The 22,249-nt window shown below is 52.4% G+C and overlaps 1 protein-coding gene across 3 annotated transcripts in view; it reads left to right on the top strand.

The window, feature by feature from the left end:
• Positions 1 to 5,720: 5,720 nt before the first annotated feature.
• Positions 5,721 to 22,249, top strand: part of HSPG2 (heparan sulfate proteoglycan 2) — a 98,859-nt gene continuing 82,330 nt past the window's right edge. For all 3 annotated transcript variants that reach the window (XM_057499832.1, XM_057499833.1, XM_057499831.1), the window contains exon 1: positions 5,721 to 5,875. In XM_057499832.1, the coding sequence (XP_057355815.1) occupies positions 5,813 to 5,875 (63 nt within the window). In that variant the 5' untranslated portion in view covers positions 5,721 to 5,812. The remainder of the gene's footprint in view (positions 5,876 to 22,249) is intronic.

Below are 22,249 nucleotides of genomic sequence, written 5' to 3'. Positions count from 1 at the left end.
CAACAGGGCAGGAATTTATCATGAACAATTGAACAAAGCCGGGAACTCGGAGGGAGAAGGCCCAGGACATTCCAAAAGGATTTCTCTCAAGCTCCACAAGACATGTAGGAACACTGCAGAAGACTCATAACCTAGCAAGAAAAGCATGAAAGGGATGGAAAATCTGCCCAGTAGGAAGGGCAGTGCAGGCCAGAGGAAGGAACCAGGGGCCGGGGGTCAGGAGGCCCGCCTGTGCCACTCATAACCCTGCAAGGGGCCTCGCCACCTCTCTGGCCTCAGATTTGTGGTCCTTAGAAACTGAGGGAGCTGCAAACATAAACACATGGACACATACATATCCATTCATGGCAATGCTTTATTAATCATAACCACCTGGAAACAGCCCAAATATCCAACAATAGGATAGGGTTAATGAACTATGGTATGTTGATGAGACACACTACCAATTACGGGAAATAGTATGTGCACAGTCACTCTGGGTGCTATTCAAAGTAGCTGGCCCACGTATTACTAATGGTTACCATCTGCAATAAAGAGCTTTTACCAGAATGTAAATCTACCTGCTGCTTCCAATATGGAACAAGGATTGCAAGAAGAAAGATTGTCAGCGGAGCGCAACAGAGTGCTTACTAACACGCTTGATTTACCCACTGAGCAAGCTTCTTATCTCATCTCATACTGTAGTAAACAGTTTGGGGACTGGCATCGATCCACAGAGCCATTTTTAAGTAGCTCTGATCTTTACTGACACATTGAACTGTGTTTATGAAAAGAATGTTGAGTGAGAAAAGCAAGACATGAAATTGTACACATACACTGATCTCATGAGGTAAAAGGCACAGGTGTACAGTGCCAGAGGAAGGGAAATGAACATTTATGGAGCTGTAAATATGGGCCCCACCTAGAAGTCTTCTATAGCTGAAGCAGGGGTGCGTGGGCAGGAATGTGTGGGGGTACATGGAAACCATAAGCATTCCAGCCTTGCTGGAGGGGAACAGCGGGGGTGGGGAGAAACATGAGTGACAAATTCAAATTATAGAGACCATTCATGGTCAGCTCAGGAGCTAGGCTCTGGGGCAGTATCTGCAAAGTGTATTACAAAAACACCAGCCTGGTGAGAGGTTAAAGGCTTTTTCCATAAAAACAAGCAGGCTTCCTCCTGGGGTATGCTGAGGACCGCTGGACTAAACACAGCTCGACAAAAGACTTAATCAGAGGCCTGCTCAGAAACTTTCCTGTGCTGGTGTCCCTTGAAATGCCAAAGTGTGGGCAAGACTGCAGAGTCTCCAAACTTCTTTACCAGGGTACCCCTTTCCCAGCGAGCATCTCAGAGGGCAGGTGACCTATGAGGCACAGTTTGGATACCCTGCTCTGGATCTGGGACCGAAGGCAGGAGCTCAGCAAGACAGTGATTGATAATGATAAGCGGGTGGTAGAGAGACATCAGAGCGGGCAGAGGGGTCAAATCCAAGGCCATTTTCAGAAGAGTCCTCACCCCACTGACTGGTCTGAGTTGAGAATAACTGAGGGGGAGGCAGAATCGGGTATGGTTGAGAATGTGGGTTCCAGAGCAGACAGATAAGGATGTGAGTCCTACTCCATCGTGTGTGATCTAGGTAAACCACATCATGCCCTGGGCCTCAGTTTCCTTGTCTGGAAAAGGGCTGCAATAAAATGCGCAGTGAAGACTGCTCAAATGAGAGTCCATGTTAATCAAACAGTGAGGGAAGTTTATCTTTGCTCTGAGTACAAGCCAGAAGGGGGACATTGATATCTTATACCATGCTTGAACCAACTTGTTTTCATTCAAGAAACATCATGCAAGTGCCAACTCCATGCCAGGCACTGTGCTCTTCACAGGGGATGTAGTTGGAAACAAGACAGAAATTAGACAGTTGAACTCTCTGCCTTTATTATGCCTCATATTAATCAATGATCTTCCAAATCATTGCAATTGTCAAAAATGTTAGGAGAGGAGGAGCATGGGGGACAGGGTGAGTGGCAAAATAGAGCAGGAGACATGATCTACCTTGGAAGGTCAGGGAAGGCCTCTATGGTGGCATGATGTTTGATCTGATTCCTCAAAGAGAGTAAGGTGAAGGGGGTGAATGTTGAATGAGATAAGCAACTTAAGAGAAGGAAGAATATATGGAAAGACCATGTTGGAGGAGGGACTGGCAGGAGAAACGGACAGGAGTGTATCTTGCCAGGTCTTGCAGAGTCCTCTCTCTCTCCATGGGAACTTTTATTGCCTGTTTTAAACTGTGTCCTGTTCTTCCTCTTCACATCATCTCCTTTTTTCCTCTCCTCCTTCCCCACTTCCATTCAATACCAATTTCCTGTTTCACATTCTCACCCAAGGACGTATCTTTACCCTGCCAGCATCTGTTTTCCCACACAAACATTGAAACCCTTGCGCAAAATAGGTGTTTACTTTCATTATGAAATGAATGCAGGACCACAGCTAGCCCTTACAGTGCCTTTGTTCATATTAGCACAGGGCATCCCCTCTAGGAAGACAGAGTGCCACCATAGGAACCATTTGGCTGCATATCCTTGTTCAGTGAACAGCCTGCCCAACCAACCACTGCAGCCCTGAATGAATGAATGAATGAATGAATGAAAGTGAAACAAGGGAGAAGCTCTGAGGCAGGGAAAAGATTCGTAATGGGTGTGGAAGCCAGGAGAAACTGAGTCCTGTCAATTTTGGAAGGGCAGACAGGTGGCCCACAGACTGACTACTGGTTCCAGAAGACCCCCAACTTCTGTTTCTCAGAAGCCAGATTGTTCGGCTGCTTTTGCCTATCCAAACTATTGTAGTCTCTCCTTATCTGAGGAACCTTGTACAAGACTTGAGTTATTTCTCTCCAAAAGAGTGTGACAAGCACCCTGAGCTATGAATACATGCAGTGCGATTATAGGCGCCTCCCGGGCTCTGCAAAGTCCAGAAGGCCTTGCTTCTGCTCCTTTTCTAAGCCATATGAGGAGATAGCCAGGCCCGAGACAAAGCAACTTGAGAACATTTACTAAAGATATCAAGGACTGCAAAATAAAAGAGGCGGCCAAATCCCTTAGTGGGAAAAAGAGGATGCAGAATAAATAGGTGGATGACCAATCCTCAGGGTGGGTGCGGTTACTCTGAAAGACTTTCTAGACAGGCCATATTTTCCTGCCTTCTGTGTCAGCCCAGCTCCTTCCACTCTCCAAGCAGCTTTACCATCCTTTTCCTCCCCTAAACCTCCTTTTGGAAGCAAGACTTAGAGCTTGGGTTTAGTCTTGACCAAACATCTACAAAGGGTTGCTTGTTCCCTCTTCCCTTTGCTCATGAGCAAATCATCTAAGAAGCCAAAGCTCTGGGATTTAAAGGGCCCGAGGTAGCTAACAAAATGCGATTTGTCACGGATGCTGACCCTCCACAGACCGGCCTTGGAAAAATCCCACCACCAAGGCTGGCCACCTGCCAGCGCTGAAGTCAGTGGAGGCAGTAAGCCTTCTCCATCACCAGGGAGTTCCTGAGTACAAGGCCGCACTCCCCCATCGGACTGGCGATCCCTGGGGAGGGGGCTACGTCTGGCCTTCAGACTGGGAGCCACACAGTGGGTGCAGATACTGCTCTGCCGTCAGACAGGCGCCCCCAAGGGCAGGGTTGTGTCTCCTTCTTCAGATTACCAGCTTACCCTGAAACAGGAGTAAGAGAAATGGCTACCACTTACTTAGTGCTTACTATGTGCCTGAAACTTCTCTTTTTAAGAAATAAGTCTATTAATTCATTTAAATTCTTGTAACAACACTATGAAGGAGGACTTAGCATTATTCTCTTTTCTAGATGATGACACTGAGGCATTGAAAAGTTGAATGATTTGCTCATGACTGCACAGTGAGATGGGGGAGACATTTTCCATCAGACTGAGAACAACATGAGGATGGGGACTACATCCTTCCCCTTCCCTCCATCAGATTAGGGGTTCACCAAGGGCCACCAGTGGGCATCCTTCCTTGGTCCACCCCATCTCCCTGTCTAGAGCAGAAATAGACCTTATTCAGCGTTGTGCCTAGCATCTGGGTTGGGGCCAGGGAATTAATCGAACACTGTAGATGTACCTCTAACCCTTACAACTCTGAGCTGGTCCCCCAGAAAGAAGTGGAGAACCCAGGCTTTTGGAGATGGGGTATCTACCTGGGCTGGGAGTCAGGATGTCAGGATTATCTCAATTCCCCAGGTGCCCAGAGGGGAGGCCCCCAGAGTGCCTGGGAGCCTGCAGGCCTCTATCACAGGGAACATGCCTTCCAGAGGCAGACCTGGTGCCGCCCAGTTAGCTGGGCATTTCCTTCTGTCCACAGCTCACCTCACTCCTGGCTGCAAACCCAGCCATGAGTCTCTGGAACCTAGCAACTCTCACAGGAAACAATGGAAACTTCAGTTTTTATTCTCCTCCCTTTATCATTACTCAAAAAGTTTTCCTCTAAGCTATATACACATGCACACGCATGCGCACGCGCGCACGCGCACACACACACACACACACACACACACACACACACACACACTTTCTTTCCACCCATTAGCCTGGGTTGCCCTGGAAATTTTCAGGCTGAAGGGAGACCTGAGCGTAGGCGGTGGAGAGGCCAGTGGCGTGGCCATGTGTCTGTGGGACTGTGTTGGAGGAGCATCAGGGATTGTGATTTACCGCCCAAGCATGTGTGACTGGGGCTTTGGCAGTGTCTGTCTGTGTCTGGGCCTGAGAGTGTGAGCTGGTGTGTCTCTGGCACAGAGGCTGTGATTTATGTGAATCAAAGCTGATCTGTGAGCGATTTCTGTGGAAAATGGCATGTGTGGGAAGGCAATTCAGTTCACTATTGAGTGTCCGCTCTAAGGCACTGTGGTTAGTGTGTGAGAAAATGTAAAAAAAACAGGCCGATATGTGTGTAAGAAAATTATGTTGGCCTGTGTGTGGACTGCGAGCATCTGTGAGGAATCTGCGTGAAAACATGTCTTTACGTTTCCTATCTGGGGATTCATGTGAGTCTGTGTGAAAATGTGAATATGAACGTGAGCGGCTGAGTATGTGTGAAAGTTGTTTCCACTGTGTCACCGGTGAAAAATTTGAAGGGCTAAAGTGGTCTTTTGAGTGTGTGAAGGCTGTCGGTACATGAAAGCTGGGTGCAAGGGTATGAGTGTGCCCAGTGGTCCCGGTATTGGCTGAGTGCTTTAGTGCCCGAGCGGTGTGAGTGTGGAAGTGCTCTGGTGAGCCCAGGGTGGCTGTGGACGTGCCCATGTGCGCGTGTGAAAGCTGCTTGTGAGCGCCGTGTGCGTGAAAGATGCAAGCGGGAGAGCGTGGCGTTCCGGAGGGTCATCGGGCGTGTCCGTGTAAGGAGTCACGTTGGTGGACTGCGAAGGGGTGTGACGGGGACTTAGGGGCCCGGGAGTCCGTGGGGGCGTGCGGGAGCCGCACGGGAGGACGGCGGGGCCCCGGCGCCCGTCCCATCCCACACTCCAGGCCGGGTTTGGCGGGGAGCCGGGCGGGGGCGCGGCCCGCGGGGAGGGGGCTGGGGGCCCAGACAAAGGCCCAGTCAGCCGCGCGACCCGCTCGGCCCGCTCGGCTCCGGCAGGCGGTGCCGCGGCCTGGGGGCGGGGCCTAACGCCCCGCGGCGGCAAAGGGGGCGGAGCCTTACCCGGGGGCGGGGCGGGCAGCCGCGGGAGGCAGGGGTGGGGGTGGCGAGCGGCCAGCGCCGTCCCGAAGACTCGGCGGGCTGGCGAGAGGGCGGCTCCGCGCGGGCGCCGAGCGAGCGAGCGAGCTGAGCCGGCCGGGCCATGGGGCGGCGGGCGGCGGGCGCGCTGGTGCTGGCGTTGCTGCTGCACGGGCGGCTGCTCGCGGTGAGTGTGCGGGCGGAGGGGCGGGGGCGCCCGGGGTCGGCTCTCCGCGTCCGCCCGCTCGGCGGGGCCCCGAGGCTGCGGAGCTGGGACTCTGGCCCGGGACGGCGGCGCACGCCGGGGACCCCAGGCCCGCTCGAGCGGCGCCGCCCTCAGGGGTGAGGCTGTCCCGAGGGGCGTCCAGGGAGCCCTCCGTGGGCCCGGGGGCGGGGCCGGCCGGCGTGGGAGCCCGTGGGGCGCCTGGCCACGTTGTCCAGTCTCCGAGTCGCGATAGGCATGGCCCGGCCTGCCATTCCTGGGGACCAGGCAGAAAACTTCAAGCAGGGTGGGAACTTGGCAGAGCGAGGGCACCCCTTTGCCACCTTGGAAAAGGAGGCACTATCAGCCCTCACTGGAAGTTTACCACTCTGTGTGTTCCCTTGGGAGCGTAGTAACTAGACAGGCAAGTAAAGAACCATTTAGAACCCAGCTGAGGCTTGTGTGAAACACTCATGGGCCCTGGAGTGCTACAGCCCAGGACTTGAATCAATTCCTGCTCTTCCTTGGGTAACTGTGTGACCTTGGGCAAGCTAGTTAACTTCTCTGAGACCATCCCACATACCTAAGGGGAACTCAAAATGCATGGCTTCAAAGTGCATAGCTCAAAGGTGGAGGGTAAGACTGGATGCAGTGTGCATGAAAGTGCCTGGTGCTGGGCCTGTTATGTGGCACATAAGACACTCAGTGGACCTGTTTCCCCAGCTTTCCTCTTAGCTCTTCAAGGGGTGGGGGTGGCAGACCCCTACGGCCCAGTCCCCTGCTCTGAGCAGGATGGGCCCATGCAAAGGAAAAGAGAATCTTTGGCCAGGAGAGGCTCTGAGGACCTGAGTGAACTCAGAAGGGTGGGGCTGGATCAGTGGAAAGGGAGCTGGTGGCCGATGTGGGTGGGGGCACATCTGGGGAGCTGGGCCTGCCTTGGTGAACCACAGAGCTGCCCCCACCCTCTTTGAGGTGGTCCAGGTAGTCCCTGTCCCCATTCCCCTGTTCTCAGAGCCAAGAGAGGGACTTTTCGAAGCTGGCCAGTGTCTACCCTGTGACTGAACCCCTGTCCTTGCCTTGCTGGCTCCCTCTCACCTCTGAGTCACTCCTCAACCCCCACTGCAGATTTGACCCCCCTCTCCTCTCTTGCCCCACCCACACAGAACCTCTCCTACCTCACCCCCATATGGGCAGCTTCCTTAATCTACTAACTCAGCCTCTCACCCCAACACTCATCCAGTTGCTCCCCAGTCTTGATTTGAACTTGAAGGGCCCAAAACTGATCTTTACTTTTCCAAAAAGTAGGCACTAACCTAGCATATGGAATGTCTTCCTTTTCTGCCCCTCTCCCAGCTCTGTCCCCTGATAAGGGGCTCTAGGCTATGTGAGTTCTACAGTGGCAGGAGTGGGGACAGGCAGTGAACTGCTTGCTGTGTGCTAAAGGAATTTCCACAGAAATTCCCAGATTGCAGCCAATCATCTCATTCACTTGGTCATTCAACACATCTTCATTGAGCAGCATTGCATTCCATGACAGCAGGAGTTCAGAGGTTCATTCACTAAGCAGATACTTGCTAAGCACCTCCTAGTACTAGGTGCTGGGGCTTATGGGTGAGCAAGAACTGACCTTGTACTGAGATGGGTAAACAGGCAGCTCTGATCCTGTGGGATTATACTACTTTTCAGCAACCACACCGAGGTCACTGTCCCATCCCAGTGGGAAAGGGCTGGAAAGAGCTGTCTTTGGAGTCTTAAGGAACCTAGTTTGAATCCCAGCTGTACCATCTTCTAGCTATATGATCAGGGGTGAGTTCTTCTCTGTGAGTTCTCTGTGAGTCTCAGTTTCCATATCTGTAAAATGGGGGTAAGAAGCATTAAATGACATCAGGTTGCTAGCCCAGTGCCCCAGCAAACCTTGGGCACCTCCTTGTCCCCTGTCTGTCATCTCATCTGTCCTTCAGTCCACATCCACAAGCCATTGGTGAGTGGGTGAGGGTAGAATGGTCCTGAGGGAGCTCAAGACCTCACTGGGGGCAGGAGACAGGAAACAGCGATCTGTGATTAAGTGTGGGAGTAATTTCAGTTCAGAGGAGGTGGGGAGGCCTGCTGGGGAAGGGGCCAGGCTTGGGTGACTCAGGGCCTTGGCCTGCTGACCCTTTTTCTTCCTGTTGAGGCCTTAGCCCTTCCTTTCTTGGGGCCAGCCCTGCCAGGAGACAGGAGTCTTGAGGGGGCTGTGGTGATTACGGTATTTTCCAGGGCTGTGGAGGGAAGTCACTGAGATACCTGTTTCCTGCCTCAGCTGGGTTTCCTTGCTAGGGAGGCTGTGCGCCGGCGGAAATGGAGGAGCCTTCCCTTCCCTCAGGGGCAGCTGTACCTCAGCCCTTCCCTTGACAAAACTGGCCTCCTCACCCCCCCTCCACCACCACCCACAAGCCCCCTTGCTCCAGACCTGCTGCTGGGAGGGAATTGTGAGGGTGCTCTGGGGATTTCCAGAGGGCGGGCTGCAGGTCTGTCCACAGTGGCTGAGGCTTTCCAGAGAGGAGGAGGCTGGAAGGGGTAGAGATAGACACCACCACCCCCATGCCCGAGGCTGAGCTCCCTGTGTCTGGGAAGCTGTGGCCCGCGCCTTGCTTGGCCCGGGCCTGTTCTCAGGCCGAGTACAGGCAAGTTGGGATCTGTGGGTCTGAGGCCCAGCTTGGGAGATGGGTGGAAGGAAGGTGGCAGAAGGTGACTGGGTTCAGTACTTGGAGTGGTGGGGAGGGAGGTTCTGGGGTGCCAGGTCAGATGATAACGAAGTAATATGGGTAGTTCACATTTATCAAGTGCCCACTATCTGCTAGGTATGAAATTTCTCAACAGATCCTTACGTATTCCCCTGCTCAGAACCTCCCTGCACTCCCCATGTTGTTCAGGCCCAAGCCCCTGACTTAATATAGCCCATGAGGTCCTACGAAATCTGGCCTCCCTGACCCCACTCCCTCTCGAATCTCTCCTCCTGCCAACTTCCCCTTGCTCACTCCACACCACACTGGTCTTTGCTTCTTGAATGTGCCAAATTCCCAAACACTCCCACCTTAGGGCCTTTGCATCTGCTGTACCTTCTGCCTAGAATGCTTGTCCCCCAAATATCTGCCTGACCCTCTGCCTTACTTCTTTCAGGTCCCCGACTCTGCCCAGCGTCTGCTGTACCCATGCACCTTCATTTTTTTCTTATCACTATCCGACATGCATGTGTTTATTTGTTCATCTGTCTCCTTCCCCCAACTTAAGTTCCACAAGAGCAGGACCTTACGTGGTTTTGCTCACTGCCTCTGTACCTTCAGCGCTTGGTGAGTAGTAAGTGGTTAGGAAATAAATCTGTTGACTGACTGCATTTGCATTAAGCTATAGCTTCTGGTACAGTCCCCATTCTCTAAGCAGAGGAAATTGAGGCACAGAGAGGTTAGGTAATCTGCCCAAATGACACACACACTCTCTCTCTCTCTCTCTCTCTCTCTCTCTCTCTCTCTCTCTCTCTGTCTCTCTCTCTCTCTCAGTGGTACCATGAGCCAGGCTTTGAAGCCAGTAGAAACTCTTCCACTTGCTTGTAGCAGGCAGGCAGACAAAACTGTTGTTACTGATGTTGGTAAAAGTAAGAACTCAGGTCGTAGCAAGTGCTACCTCAGGCAAAAAAGCATAGTGGAGTCTGGCTTCAGGGACACAGGCATTCAGGGTAGTGTGCCTCATGGACCTCCTGGGGACCCCTAGGTGTGAGTCTAGAAAGACTTCACTCTAGGCGGTCATTTGTGGGATATGTTCATGTATAGCTTTGGTAATTAATTTCCTCATTAAATATTCCCTGAGATACTACAGGCAGTTGAATTAATCCAGGGCTTTAAGGGTCCAGTGGGCCAAGTTGGGCCCCATCTAATGTGGAAAATAAGGAAAAACTGTCCTGCGTGGAGCCCCCATTGGTTCCCCCTGGCTGTTCCCTGGGGGCTCAGGGTTTAGGGTGAGTCTGCAGATGCTTCAAGGCTGCCTGGCCTTGGTGTGAGATTCTCAGCAGGGAGGGCAGGAGGGGCTGCCCAAGTTGTGGAAAGATATGCAGCAACGATTTGGAGGCCGAACATGTAGGTTCTAGACCCTCTGACCACTTGGGGCATCTGGAAGGCCTCCTAGCCCTGGCCTCTTGCCCTCTTCCCTAATCCGTTGCAGCTGCAGTGGTCAGGCTGGAAGAGGAGGGGACAAGCCTGACCTCATTCTCCAGTGACTTCTCAAGGATCTGCTGAGCTCGCTGCTCCCTACTCCCAGAGCTCACCCTGGCCTTACCCACATCTCGCTCCTGCCAGGAAGGGGGAATGTTGGGCTGAGGGTCCCAGCCCTACTGGAATGTTGCCCCAACCTGGGCCTTGGCCCTTTGGCCCTGCTGCCCTGTCCTGCTCCCAGGGCCTGGCTGGGGCCTGCTGGCCACCCCAGCACCCAGAGCTGGCTGACTGAAACCCAGAAGAATGTGTGGAACTCACTTCATGGGCAGCCGCCAGCCTTAGTGCTGGCGTCAGGTCCGTGTCAATAGTGGCCTTGAGAGGGGTGTGGCTTGTGGCTGCTGGGGGTGGCTAGGCCAGGGGCACCATCGTGAGAGCCCTGGGAACAAGGCAGCTCTTTGAGGCCTGGGAATGTGGGCCTTGAAGTCTCAGCTGCCCCCAGAACCCACCCTCCCTCCCTTCCCTGATGCCTGCCTGTGCCAGGGTTAAGGGAACTCAGAGCATCCTTGTGGCATCCCTGAGACCTGAGATGTCCTTAGGAGCAGCTCCTGGCTACCTACCAGAGCCTTTTCCCTGAAGCACAGAGGAGAGTGCCCTGTTTATCTGTTAGTCGAGATTTTAGGGCACAAGGGCTTGCAGTGTGTGTTGAATGAATGAGTGGACCAGTGATGTATGTCCTGTAACTATTCTGTAAACGAAAGTCCCCTACAGCTGTGTGTTAGACTCACAATTCATATAACAAATGTTTATGAACATCTTCTAAGTATCTGACCTTATTCGAGGTGCTGAGGTTATGGAAAGCAAAACAGTCAAATTCCCTCCTCTCATGTAACTTGCATCATAGCTAGTGGAGGACAATAGATAATAAATATAATACATTAGGTGGTGATAAGTGCTCAGAAGAAAAAATAAGCAGAGAAGAGGACAGAGAGTGAAGAGGTGGGATGGGTGGTCAGGAAAAGCCTCTGATAAGGTAACCTTTGAACAGAAGGTATCTGAAGGAAGCGAGGGTTATGTGGGTATGTAGGGAACCTGCAGATACGTAGGGAAGGAACACTCCAAACAGAGGGAACAGCTAATGCAAAGGCCCAGAGGTGTGCTTGGCATATTTGTGGAAAGCAGGGAAGCCTGTGTGGCTGGAGCGGCATGAGTAAGGGGGAGCAGGGTAGATGGGGCCAGAGAGTTGGCATGGGGAGACCAGGCAGAGCTTTGGCTGTGCGAAGGACTTTGGATTTACTACTGAGTGAGATGGGCAGTCAGTCTATTGCTATGTCAAGAGAACGTGGAGGGTCAAGGGCAAAAATAGGAAGGCCATGACCCAGGCCAGAGACAATGGGAGGTCGGACTAGGGCAAAGGAGGTGGGAAGAAATGGTTGAATCCTGAATATATTCTTGAAGGTAGGGCTGACAGGATTTGCTGATGGATTGGGATAGAAAGAGAACAGTCAGGGATGTCTCTATAATCTTCGGCACGAGCATCCTCCAGAAGGATGGAGCTGCCTCTGACTGAGAAGGGAAAACTCCCGGAGTTGCTGGCTTGGGAGGAAGATGACTGGCAGGCGATGGAAAGGAAGGCGTGGGGGTAGGGGCAGTGCAGTACTGACTCACAGTGAGGGCAGTGAGCAAACCCCTCGCTCCCCACCCAAGCTGGGGCCTCTGCATCAGCCCATGGGGTGTGTGGGAGGGGGCCTTGCTGAGTGTACATTTATGGAGATGCAGGCGTTGATCCCTTAGAACCCCATGGCCTCTATCTGTGTGTGTATTTAGAATTTACTGTCTTCCCTCATCCAGAATGGAAGCTCTGTGAAGGTGGGGACTCAGTTTTATTCATTGCACTTTGCTTAGCACTAGGTGACAGTAGGTGAACATTTATAGAGGGAACACATTAACATGCTTGTGGAAGCCAGCAGGCCAGGAAGTCCCAGGCTCCATTCAGAGGGTTTGGAAGGGGCTGCTTCTGGCCGTTCAATGCAGGAGAGTTGTCCTTCGCAGACCCTGCGCTCTGCTGAGACCTGGAGCATGTGGGACAAGTCAGGAGGCCCATTCTACCATCTTCCATTTGTCTGTGCCCTCTCTGGACTTGGAGCCCTTTCTCTGGGGACTGTAGTCAAGAAAAAGGTATAGGTTCAGAGGGCTCATCCCCTACTGGCTGTGTGACCCTGGACAAGTTGCTTCATCTCTCTGAGCTCCTGGTCAGAAACGGGTCATGATGCCTGTTTCCCAGATGGATATGAGATCAGGTGGATGCGCCTCCCTCAGTGTCTGAGTGTCTGATAGTGTTTGACAATCGGTGGCTGCTCTGTTAGTCTTGTTCCTACTGAGGGCAAGGCCAGAGTGGTATTTGAGGGTTCCCAGTGCCCAGCATGGCATATATTCTCCTGATCAAAACTGCTGCCATCTGTTGACCCAGGCAGGCCCTGCTCTGGACTTGTTGAATGAATGACCAAGTAAAGGGATCATTCCTGTTCCTTCTGCTCCTCTTTTCACAGTCTGAGAGCCCAGGATATAACTGCATTTGATCTGTCACAGCAACCCCCACCCCCACCACTTCCCCCCTGCTTCCCCCACTGAGGCTGCAGCTGCAGGACAGAGTCCACCCTTCCACCCTGACTGCTCCTTCCTGGAGGGGGAGAAGGAGGGGGGCACACCCCAGGGTGTGGCCTGGGAAAGGCTGGAGCCTGTGGACTCATTGTCCCCTTCCCAGATGTGTGCAGTTGGTGGGCTCTGAGCAACAAGAGGTGTGGCCAAGTGGCTCCCGTGGGTGCAGAAAGGATGTTATGCATCCTAAGGGGGACAGTGGAGGGATCTTCCCGGGACCCCATCTCAGCCTCATCCTCCCTCAGGCCACACTAGAGGAGGCAGGACATTGCCCAGGGAGTCCTGAGATAATCTGCAGCAGGCCAGAGTTAGTGGCGCTGTGTGGCTCTAAATCTGACCCCCATGGGCTCTCAGAGAAACCGGACTACAGAGGAAGAGACACACAGTGCCTGGTGACCTCTCCCCAGTCCTGTGCCTTGGGCTTGGGCTGCTGGGTAGGGGACCAGCACCGTCCAGGTGTTTCATTTTTTTAACATCTGGCATCTTTCCTCATCTTTTCCCCAGTCCCACTCTGTGCGGGGGGAGCAGGCAGCCCATGGCTGGGCAGGGGGAGGACTTTAGAGGAAGCCTTGAGTGACCCAACAGATGCTTCTCCTGGTGTGGGGCTGGGAATTCCCAGCTGTCTGGCCCCTTCCCAGCCCACCTCTGGTCCCTGCCCCACCTCCCTTTTCCCCACCTCCCCATGCTTGCCTCCAAGGAGCCGGCTCTGGCCCCCACTTCCCGGTCCTGGCCTCCCCTGCTCACCCCAGCTGACTCATCCCGCTCCTTGTTTGGAGGTTCCAGTTTTCAAATAGTTGGGAACTGGGATCATGCCTCTTCTTGGATCCCTCTCTGAGCTGGATGGATTGAAATTCTGGCCTCATAAGTCCTAGCCCCAGTGGCCTCCTTCACTTAACAGCTCTTTTCCTGCTGTTTGCCTTCTTGTGACCTTTGGGCCAGAGGAACAGAGACCAAGGAGTTACCTGAGAACAGATCAGTCTCTTCTCAGCCCTGGGCCCTCCAGCCACCCAGATCATGAGCCAATAGTCAGTGAGCTCTCACATCTCCTCTTGATTAAAACCCCCACCTTCTCTTGAGCCAAGCTCCGAGGGAGCTGTCTCCAAGCATTATTGCATATAATCCTAACAATCTCTTGGGGTTGGCATTATTATCTCCATTTTGCAGGGAGGGGAAACTGAGGCATAGAGCAGGGCATGGCTGGCCTAAGCTGTCCATCTAATATGTGGCACAGCTGCGAGTGGAACCCAGGTTGTCTGACTCCAAAGTTGCTGTCCCCTCCTAAATAGGTCCACCCTGTAGGATGGAGAGAGAGGACAGTCTAGGGTGGTGGCATAGTCAGGACGGGCTGCACAGAGGAGGCAGACTGGGCCAGCTTTGGCAGAAGGTACATCAAGCTGCATATCTGCCATGTGGGCTTGTCCAGCTCCTGCTTCTCAGACCTTTTGCCCCTTGGCTTCCATCTCAACTTGATGATTACATTCCCCAGGGAGATGGATCAGGTTTTCCCTGGGATGGAAACTCCCTGGGTCCTTCTCAGTCAGGTCCTGTGCTCCCTGTGGAGCCTGCAGGTTTTGCAGCTTGGAGTCCAGGGACTTTTTGCTGAGTGGGACCTGCTCTGGGCCAGACCTGTGGCTACCTCAATGCTGGGGGCTTGCAGCCCTATGCCCATGCCCACCTCAATATTGGGGGCTTGGGTGAAATACAAGACACAAAAGCACCTGGCCCAGCTGAGAGGCAGAATCTGCAACCATGCTCCAAACTGTCATTTGAACATGTGCAGTGTTTACACTCTTCCCTGTGCAATGGAGGAGTTGGAAATTCATCTGTCCATTCATTTATTTACTCATTAATCACCTGAGGACCTACTGTGTGTCAGACGTTGTGCTCGGTGTTTTATCTGCATTATCAACTTTCCTGGGTAGCTGGGATTTTACCTCTGTTTCCCAGATGAGACAGCTCAGAGGAGAGCAATGACTTGCCCAAGATCACACAGCCAGGTGCAGAGGAAGGTGGGAGCTGAATCTAGCTCTGTCAGTACTCTTGGGAGAAAGTAGAGACATGGTCTCTACTCTCCAGAAGCTTTAGGTTCTGGAGAGGCAGGGTCCAGGAACTGTTAAGTACCCAGTGCAGCTCGAAATCCAGACAGCAGCAGATTGGCAGGGAAGGAAAAGATCCATTTGGCATGAGATTATCTGGAAAGACTTTCTGGAGGAAGTGGGGTTTGAAGAGCAAGGAGGATTTGGCTGGTGGAGGAGGAAGGCATCTGAAGCAGTGGTCCAGAAGTCATCCCCATTGTCCCTAGATTTGAATTGTGTCAGGTGTGTGGGCAGGAAGGCCCTGGCCTGCTGCTGGAGTCATTAACACTGGGGAAGAATGAGAGGAAGTCACCAAGATAACTGTGGTGACATCCATCCTGGCCCCTGCCCTGTACCTGGCCAGCCCAGGAAGCAAGAGGTCGAGGCCTGGGCCTCCACTTGGTTGCCAGCCAGCTTCTGACCCTCTACTCCCTCCTTGATTTTCCAACTCACAATATGGGCTCCTTTCTTGCTGTTCGGCCATCTGCCAACTCAAAGGAAAGGGGCGTTGAGTTCTTGGAGAAAATTGCTGGCTTCCCCTCAAGACTCTGTGGTATCCATTCTCTGGAGCCCCGGGGAGGTAACCGCTATGCTGAGCCTACCATATTACCAATCCCATGTCTTCCTTCATTGATGCTACCAGCCCACAGGTGCCAGGGAAACAGATGGAGGAGATGGTTCCCTGCTTGTGTAGGCCTCCTTGAAGCCTAGCCCGTCCTCTCCGTGGACCTGGGGTCACTCCTTAAGTGGGTACCCATGTCTGTTCACTCCTGCGTCCCTTGGGCACCTGCTGCTGAGCTAACATCCAGGGGCTTTATAAGTGTTTGTTTAGCAAGCGAGCACTAGACTTGGGGTCACCAGATTCCTGTACTCTTTGTGGCCCTGCCTGTGTGATCCAGGGTAAGTCCTTCAACTTCTCTGAACTTAAAGTTTCCCCAAATGCAAAATGGGATCGTTCATTCAGCAAAAACATTTATGGGGTGTCAGCTGCATGCCAGCCCCTGTGTTAGGTATAAACACTAACCAGGGACCGAAGGAGCTTATAGTCTGATAGGGGAGACAAGCTGGATGGTGGACCAGTCAATAAAGGGCAGGGTGCAGAGGGAAGAAGGTGGCATTCGAGGAAGGGGCTTCTAAGAACTTTGGAGCAGGTTGTCAGAGCCGCATAATCTCTGGGAGATACCCGAAGTCTGCGTAACTTGTCTCAGCCCCCATTTGTTACACTAGTTACTGCAAATTCTATTTCCCTGGAAAGTAGCTTGTGGAAAAAGGGATGCTGGTGTGACAGCTAGGTCCCCCTGGGCTAGGGAAGGGGAGAAGACCCACAGGGGTGGAGAGGAGAGCACACCAGTTTTGTTGAGTCTCAGATGAGCTCATGAATGTGGAAAATAGCAGGGGCTATTTATACTGAGTCTGGTTATTTTAATTTAGAAGAAGTGGAAGCAGCCTATGGAGTTGAGGTTTGGGGTTCTGCAGCATCGAATGAGTTAAAGGAGGGGTGTAGGCCTGAAGCCCCTGCTTTCTACTTCCCTTCCTCCTTTCTCTTTCCCCCTTTGATGGAGGAAGAAGTCAGCTTAAGCCTGGATTTGATCTCAGGGAATGGGAGGAAAGGGTTAAACTGACCTGCTTTCCCACCTCCCAGGTTGGGGGAAATGGACTGGGATAGCTGGGGCAGGAATGTATGATAAGATCAAAGCTTTCAGCCAGCCAGGGCCTCACCTTGGTTTCACCTGAGCAATTGAAGGGAATTCCTAAGTAGAAGGATGGTGACCTCCTGAGGGGAGAGGCATTGTAGGTCCCACCCTTCTCCCTTCAACCCTCCACCTTATGCAGGCCTCAGGTGCCCCTGCCACCCCACCCCCCATCTCCCAGAAGGCCTAGCCATTGCCCTGACAAGTGCTGGATGTCCCAGGGGCCACCTTTACCGAATATATCTAGACTCCCTACCATTCCCACCCCCATAGCTCTCTCACCTTTGGGGGTTCTGACCAGGGCTCAGAGGACTCTTTTGTGAGGCCTGTTAGCCCCCCATCAGTTAATTCTCCAGGTTGTACTTTGGGATAGTGTCATGGGCAGGAAGCACAGCCTTGAATCCTGTCTTAGCTCTGTCACTTATTGCTATGTAACCCTGGGCTGGTGACTTAACCTCTTTGGGCCTTATCTGTTAACTGGGACTGATGGTACCCTCTCTGCAGGGTTTTGGGGAAGATTTAGAGATCATGTAAATGTCCTAGAGCCAGAAGAGGCAGTTAGTTGATAGATAACAGGAACTATTATTTTGAGATTTTCTTTGTTCCCCTTCAAACCTGGTACTTGATCCTAAGTAAACCTGGGGGCTTGGTTTTATTCTGCCTACTCGTCCCCAGTTTAAGAAGGCCTCAAGCCTCAGGGTCATCCATTCTCTGGAGTCATCCATTCTCAACACCCTTCACTTTTGGGTCTGCATAATGTTGGGAGGGAGCAGGAAAGGATGGATTATGAGGGAGGAGGGCCTAGAGCTCTGTGAGTGCACTCCAGGCCTCTGCAGGGCCACTACCCTAGTGACACCAGATGGGTGCTTCCCAGCCAGGGGGTCCAAGCCACCCCCTCCCATACCAGGGCCTCAGCAGCCCAGCTGTGTGCCTGGGAAGGTGGCCCCAAATACCATAGCTTGGATGGGGCCTGGAACTGGCCCTGGGGATGCCACAGCCTGGGCTCCTGCCACGGCTCTCAGCCCTGCTCTGTTCCAGTTAATGATTATTCTAGGTGGCAGGGGAGGGTAAGGCCCACCCTCCCAGCTCCTTAACCACTGGTTGCACCCAAGGTATGTCAGTGGCCTGGGTGTTCCCTGCTGTAATGTAGCAGCCCTGTTCTTAGGCCCAAGGGATGGGGTTTTAGGGAATAGAGCCTTAGAGTCACAGATTGAGAGACAGCCTGAGTCCCTGGGGCCCTTGGGACAGACTTACGGCCCATAGGACCTGGGTGTGATGTAAGCTAGGGTATAATAGGTCCCTGGGTTTGGCACCAGCCATGGAAGCAGACCCTATAATAAACACCAGGTGAACTAGCCCCTTCTAGCACGTACAAACCCTTGAGTTCCTCCTCTCCCAAGTTCAGGCCCTGCAGAGGCGCTCCAGCTACAAGGTGGTATGATGGTTAGGGCTTTGGGGCAGCTGGGTTTGGCTTCTAACACCAGCTTTGCCACTTCAGAGCTATGTGACCCTAGACAAGTCCCTTCACTTTTCTAAGCACCCATTTCCTCATCTGAAGTAAGAGAATACTAAATACTAATCCCTACTCAGCAGGTGTCAGTGAGCCAAGGTGTAGGAGGTGTTTCGTTCATAATTAGTGCAATTATTACTATTGTACTTTTTGTTATTAGGAGAAAATGAAAGTTGAATCCTAGTCTTGGGTAACCAGGGCAACAGTGGCCCCTGGGATGATTTGGGGGAAGGTAGGGGCATGAGGATCTTCATATGTGATCCCAGGAACATGTATGAAGAGGGCATATATGAGAGGGTGGGAAGGGTGGAGAGAACAGGGCTTTGGCAGCATCTCTGGATCTACCCCAGGCCCACCTCCGTCCCCCAAGCCCTGGTTCCTCCCACACTGGGTCCTGAGGTTGCAAACCAAGGGCGGGGGAGGCGGGAGAACTGCTTATTTTGATAACATTAGGGCATTTCCCCCACTGGTAACTGCTATTTTGAGAGCCCCGGAGAGCAGGGGCCATGGTTAAATTAGGTAATGTCGCTGCAGAAGGAATGTGTGAAGCAGTGGGGCTGAGGCTGCAGAGGAGAGGATAGTTCACTCCATATAAAATTAAACTGCAACTTGGAAGCCAGCAGCTCAGGCTGCTTTATAAGGTGATGGAGAGGGAGGCAGCTGGAAGCTGCTGCTGCGGGAGATGGGGTGATGGCCCAAGGCCTCTTTTGGGGGAGCCTGGACTAGTGCCCAGAGGTCTGGCTGGCCCAGCAGGGGCTGGCAACGCAGCTGAGGGGCAGGGCCCATGTGTCCTCAGCTTTGTGCCTGCAGCGCTGGAGGAGGGTGGGGCTTGGGGTGGTGTGATGCATGGGAAGGATGGGTCTGCGGACTTGGCCTTGAACCCTGCTTTTGCCTCTTTCTAGCCTGTGGTTGTGCAAGTCCCTCAACCTCATTGGACCTCAGTATTATCAGTGGTGAAATAACGGTTCCAAACCCCTAGGGATGTTTCTTAAGGATTAAATAAATCTCTAGAAGAAAAAGCATAGCTGACTTCCACTGAGGGCTACTGTGTTCAAGGTGCTGTTCTAAGTCCAGGGGTTGTCCCTGTGCCAGCAGCTGGGGCCTATAAGAAATGAAGAGTCTCAGTTCCCACCCAGACCTACAGAATCAGAATGTGAGCACCAGCAAGATCCCCAGGAGATCCTGTGCCTGCTAGAGCTGGAGAAGCTCTGCTTTGTGGACGTTGTCTCACTTCATTGTGAAAACCACCCCTGTGATGTAGGAATTATCATCATTTGATGATTGTGAGAACTGAGGCCCAGTGAGATGACCAGCATAGCCCGTCCATGTTCATTCTTTTCCCAAATTCTGCCCCTTCTCCCTGTCTTGGTCTGGCTGAGGCCGGGGAGAGGAGTCGAGTGTAGAAGCCCCTAGCAGGGCTAGAGAAAGTCAGGAGTGTCCCTGCCTTGAAGACTTTATTGGACTCTGTTCTCTCCATTCACCCACGGGATCAGCACAGCTGGATGGAGGTTGTCCCCCAGGTCATTCCATGCTTCCTGTCATTGGAGAAAGATGAGGGCACCAGTTCTCTACCTACGTGGCCTGTGGTGCAGACAGTGGCCCCTGCCCAGGCAGGTCAGAGTGGGGAGGGGGAGTCAGAGCAGGGACTGCCCTGGGTTTAGTCAGATTCACCTTGTTTATCACCGGTTCCTTTGGGACTGAGTCAATCTGTCAGCAAATATTTTGAGAGCGCTTACTTTATGCTCAGCCCTGGGGAAGCATCCAAAATTGCTTCCAATCCTGTCGACTCTTCATTATACAGGAAAAAAAAAGTCACTACAATTTATTTAGTGCTTACCGTGTGCCACACACTGTGTTAAGCATTTGACTTGCATCATCTCTTTTATCTATTTAATTTCACTGCCAGTTCCTCTTCTATAAAATGGGGATTGTAATAATACCTATCTCATGGGGTTGTCATGAAGATAACATTTGTCAAGTACTTGGCACATAGTCTTTGTTAAATATGTGTAGTAAGTATGAATAATTTCCCAACAAGGCAGGTACTATCACTGCCCCCATTTTACAGATGTACAAATTGAGGTCCAGAGCCGGGAAGGGATCTCTTCTCAGGATCAAAGGAAGCTGAGGCGGAGCCATAAGAAATCGAGTCTCCAAACTTCTAAGCCACTATTATAATTTAGTTCAATTTAGTAAATATCTGTTTATTTTTCATTAGCTGCTACTCAGCATTTGGAAATGTCTGAAGGTTAAAATATATATTTAAAAGATGAAAAAAACCCAACCTGGTGTTTGTCCCCAAGGAACTTTGGTTCAGCATGAGAGTAGAGACAATTACTCAAGTGGTGAAATTAAGACCAAACCTCTACTCTTCTAAGAGGTAGAAATTAAGTCCTATGGATATGTGGTGGAGAAAGATATCTTTGTGGGGTGTCCAAGAAGACTTCAGAGTGGAGGTGGTAATTGAGCTGTGCCTGGAAGGATGGGTGAGTAGGTTAGATTGGGAGACATAGGAACAGAGCAACATTCTCGGAGGAGGGAATAGTATACATAAAGGCCTAGAGGCAGGAAAATGTGCCCTGTGGGAGTGGGTGTTGTCCAGTTATCAGAAGCCTTGGGGGGCTGTGAGGGGTCTGGGTGATGAGGTCGGGAACACCAAGCCTAGATTTTTTTGTCACTGAGGAGTCCCAGTGTTTTCAAAGACTGAGCTCTTCAACCAGCTGGGATTATTCCATCGTCATTCTGCCCTTTCTTCGTGTCAAGAAATCAAAGCCTTTTATAAATGGCCTGTCTGAGCTTCTGGGCAGCCTGTGATAACCGGTGTAGCTGACAGAATTCAGGCCAAAAGCAAGAGACTTGATGTCTTGATTAACTGGGCAGCTTTATCGCCCACACATGTGCCATTTCCGTTAGTCTTTTCCAGCGTTGACAATAACCCTGGGTGGGGAGTGCAGTGGAGGGGCCGGGCTTGGGTTCCGATTTGTCTCTGCAGCTTACTAGCTGTATCGCCTCAGGCAAGCCTCCCATTCCTCCTTTGTGAGATGGGGATGGCTGTACCTCCAGGTTTGGTTTAAGGATTGGTGATGGTGGGGTCTGCGCTGTCCATTATGATAGCCACTATAGCCAATGCGACTAATTAAATTTAAGATTTAGTTAAATACAATCTAATTAAAAAATCCAGTTTCCCAGTTGCACTAGCCACATTTCAAATGCTTGGAGACACAGGTGGTTAGTGGCTACCTTATTGGACAAGTAGATACAGAACATTGCTATCACTGCGGAAAGTTCTCTTGGTTGGCATGGGTGCCCGTGAAGTGCCATATGCACTCAGTAAGGAGTGACTATTGTCGTTGCTGGCTCCCTCTCCCAGTTTGGAATCCCCAGGCTGTGGAGGCCTGAGAGACCCCTGGGCCTCGATGGGGTGGACAGGATTACACCTCTTGCAGCACTGTGCCATCTCTGCTCTCTGCCCAGCAGCTGGGAAAGTCTCCCTTTCCCCTTGCTTGACTCCACCTGTAATGTTAAAAAGTCCATGACTTGGCTGCATCCAGCCCACACTTCCCCCGTTCATTTCCCACCCACTCCCCTCAACCTGCCTCTGCTTATCTCCCTGTGTAGCCGCTGGCATCTGGAATCTGAAATCTCTGTGTCCAGCCCCTGAAATTCCCACTGCCCATCCCTGCAGCTCGTGGGGGTGGGGAGAGTGCGAGGAGGAGGCTCCCAGCAGAGGTGCTGGCTGCCTGGGCCCCTCTCGGCAGGGCTGAGATGATGGTTTGTTGTGACGGGTGCAGTGGGCAGCCTGCCCGCTCTAACGCGCCTGTATCTGGGCGCCAAGCATGTTGTTTGCACTTGGCCTGGCCTCAGGGTCTGGCTGGGTGCCCGTGAGGGCTGGCCTGCTTTGGCACCTTTGGTTACAAAGGCCAGTCATGGGCCTCTACCTTCTCAGGACACCAGGAGCTGTCCCTGGGTGGGGTCCTAGGGTTGAGGGGCATGTATGACACCTGGAGCTGAAATGCAGACAGATTCCCAGCTGTAGCCAGGCCCTGGGTGCTAGGTAGGGGCAAGACCCAGACAGGTGTAGGCAGGGTGCCAACTCTTGGGGCCGGGCAGGAGGTCACAGTGAGTGGTTCAGTTTGGTAGGTTCTGCCTGCGGTATTCTCATCCGTCTGGGAAGGAGCTTTGCGTCAGAGCGCCAGAGAAGCTCAAGATCACCTCCAACATCATACCCTCCCCTCTCCCTCTTT

The sequence above is a fragment of the Manis pentadactyla genome, chromosome 4, assembly GCF_030020395.1.
Source record: "Manis pentadactyla isolate mManPen7 chromosome 4, mManPen7.hap1, whole genome shotgun sequence".
NCBI classification, from domain to species: Eukaryota; Metazoa; Chordata; class Mammalia; order Pholidota; family Manidae; genus Manis; species Manis pentadactyla.
Note: the sequence above shows the minus strand (reverse complement) of the source record. Positions and strands in the feature narration are given on the sequence as shown.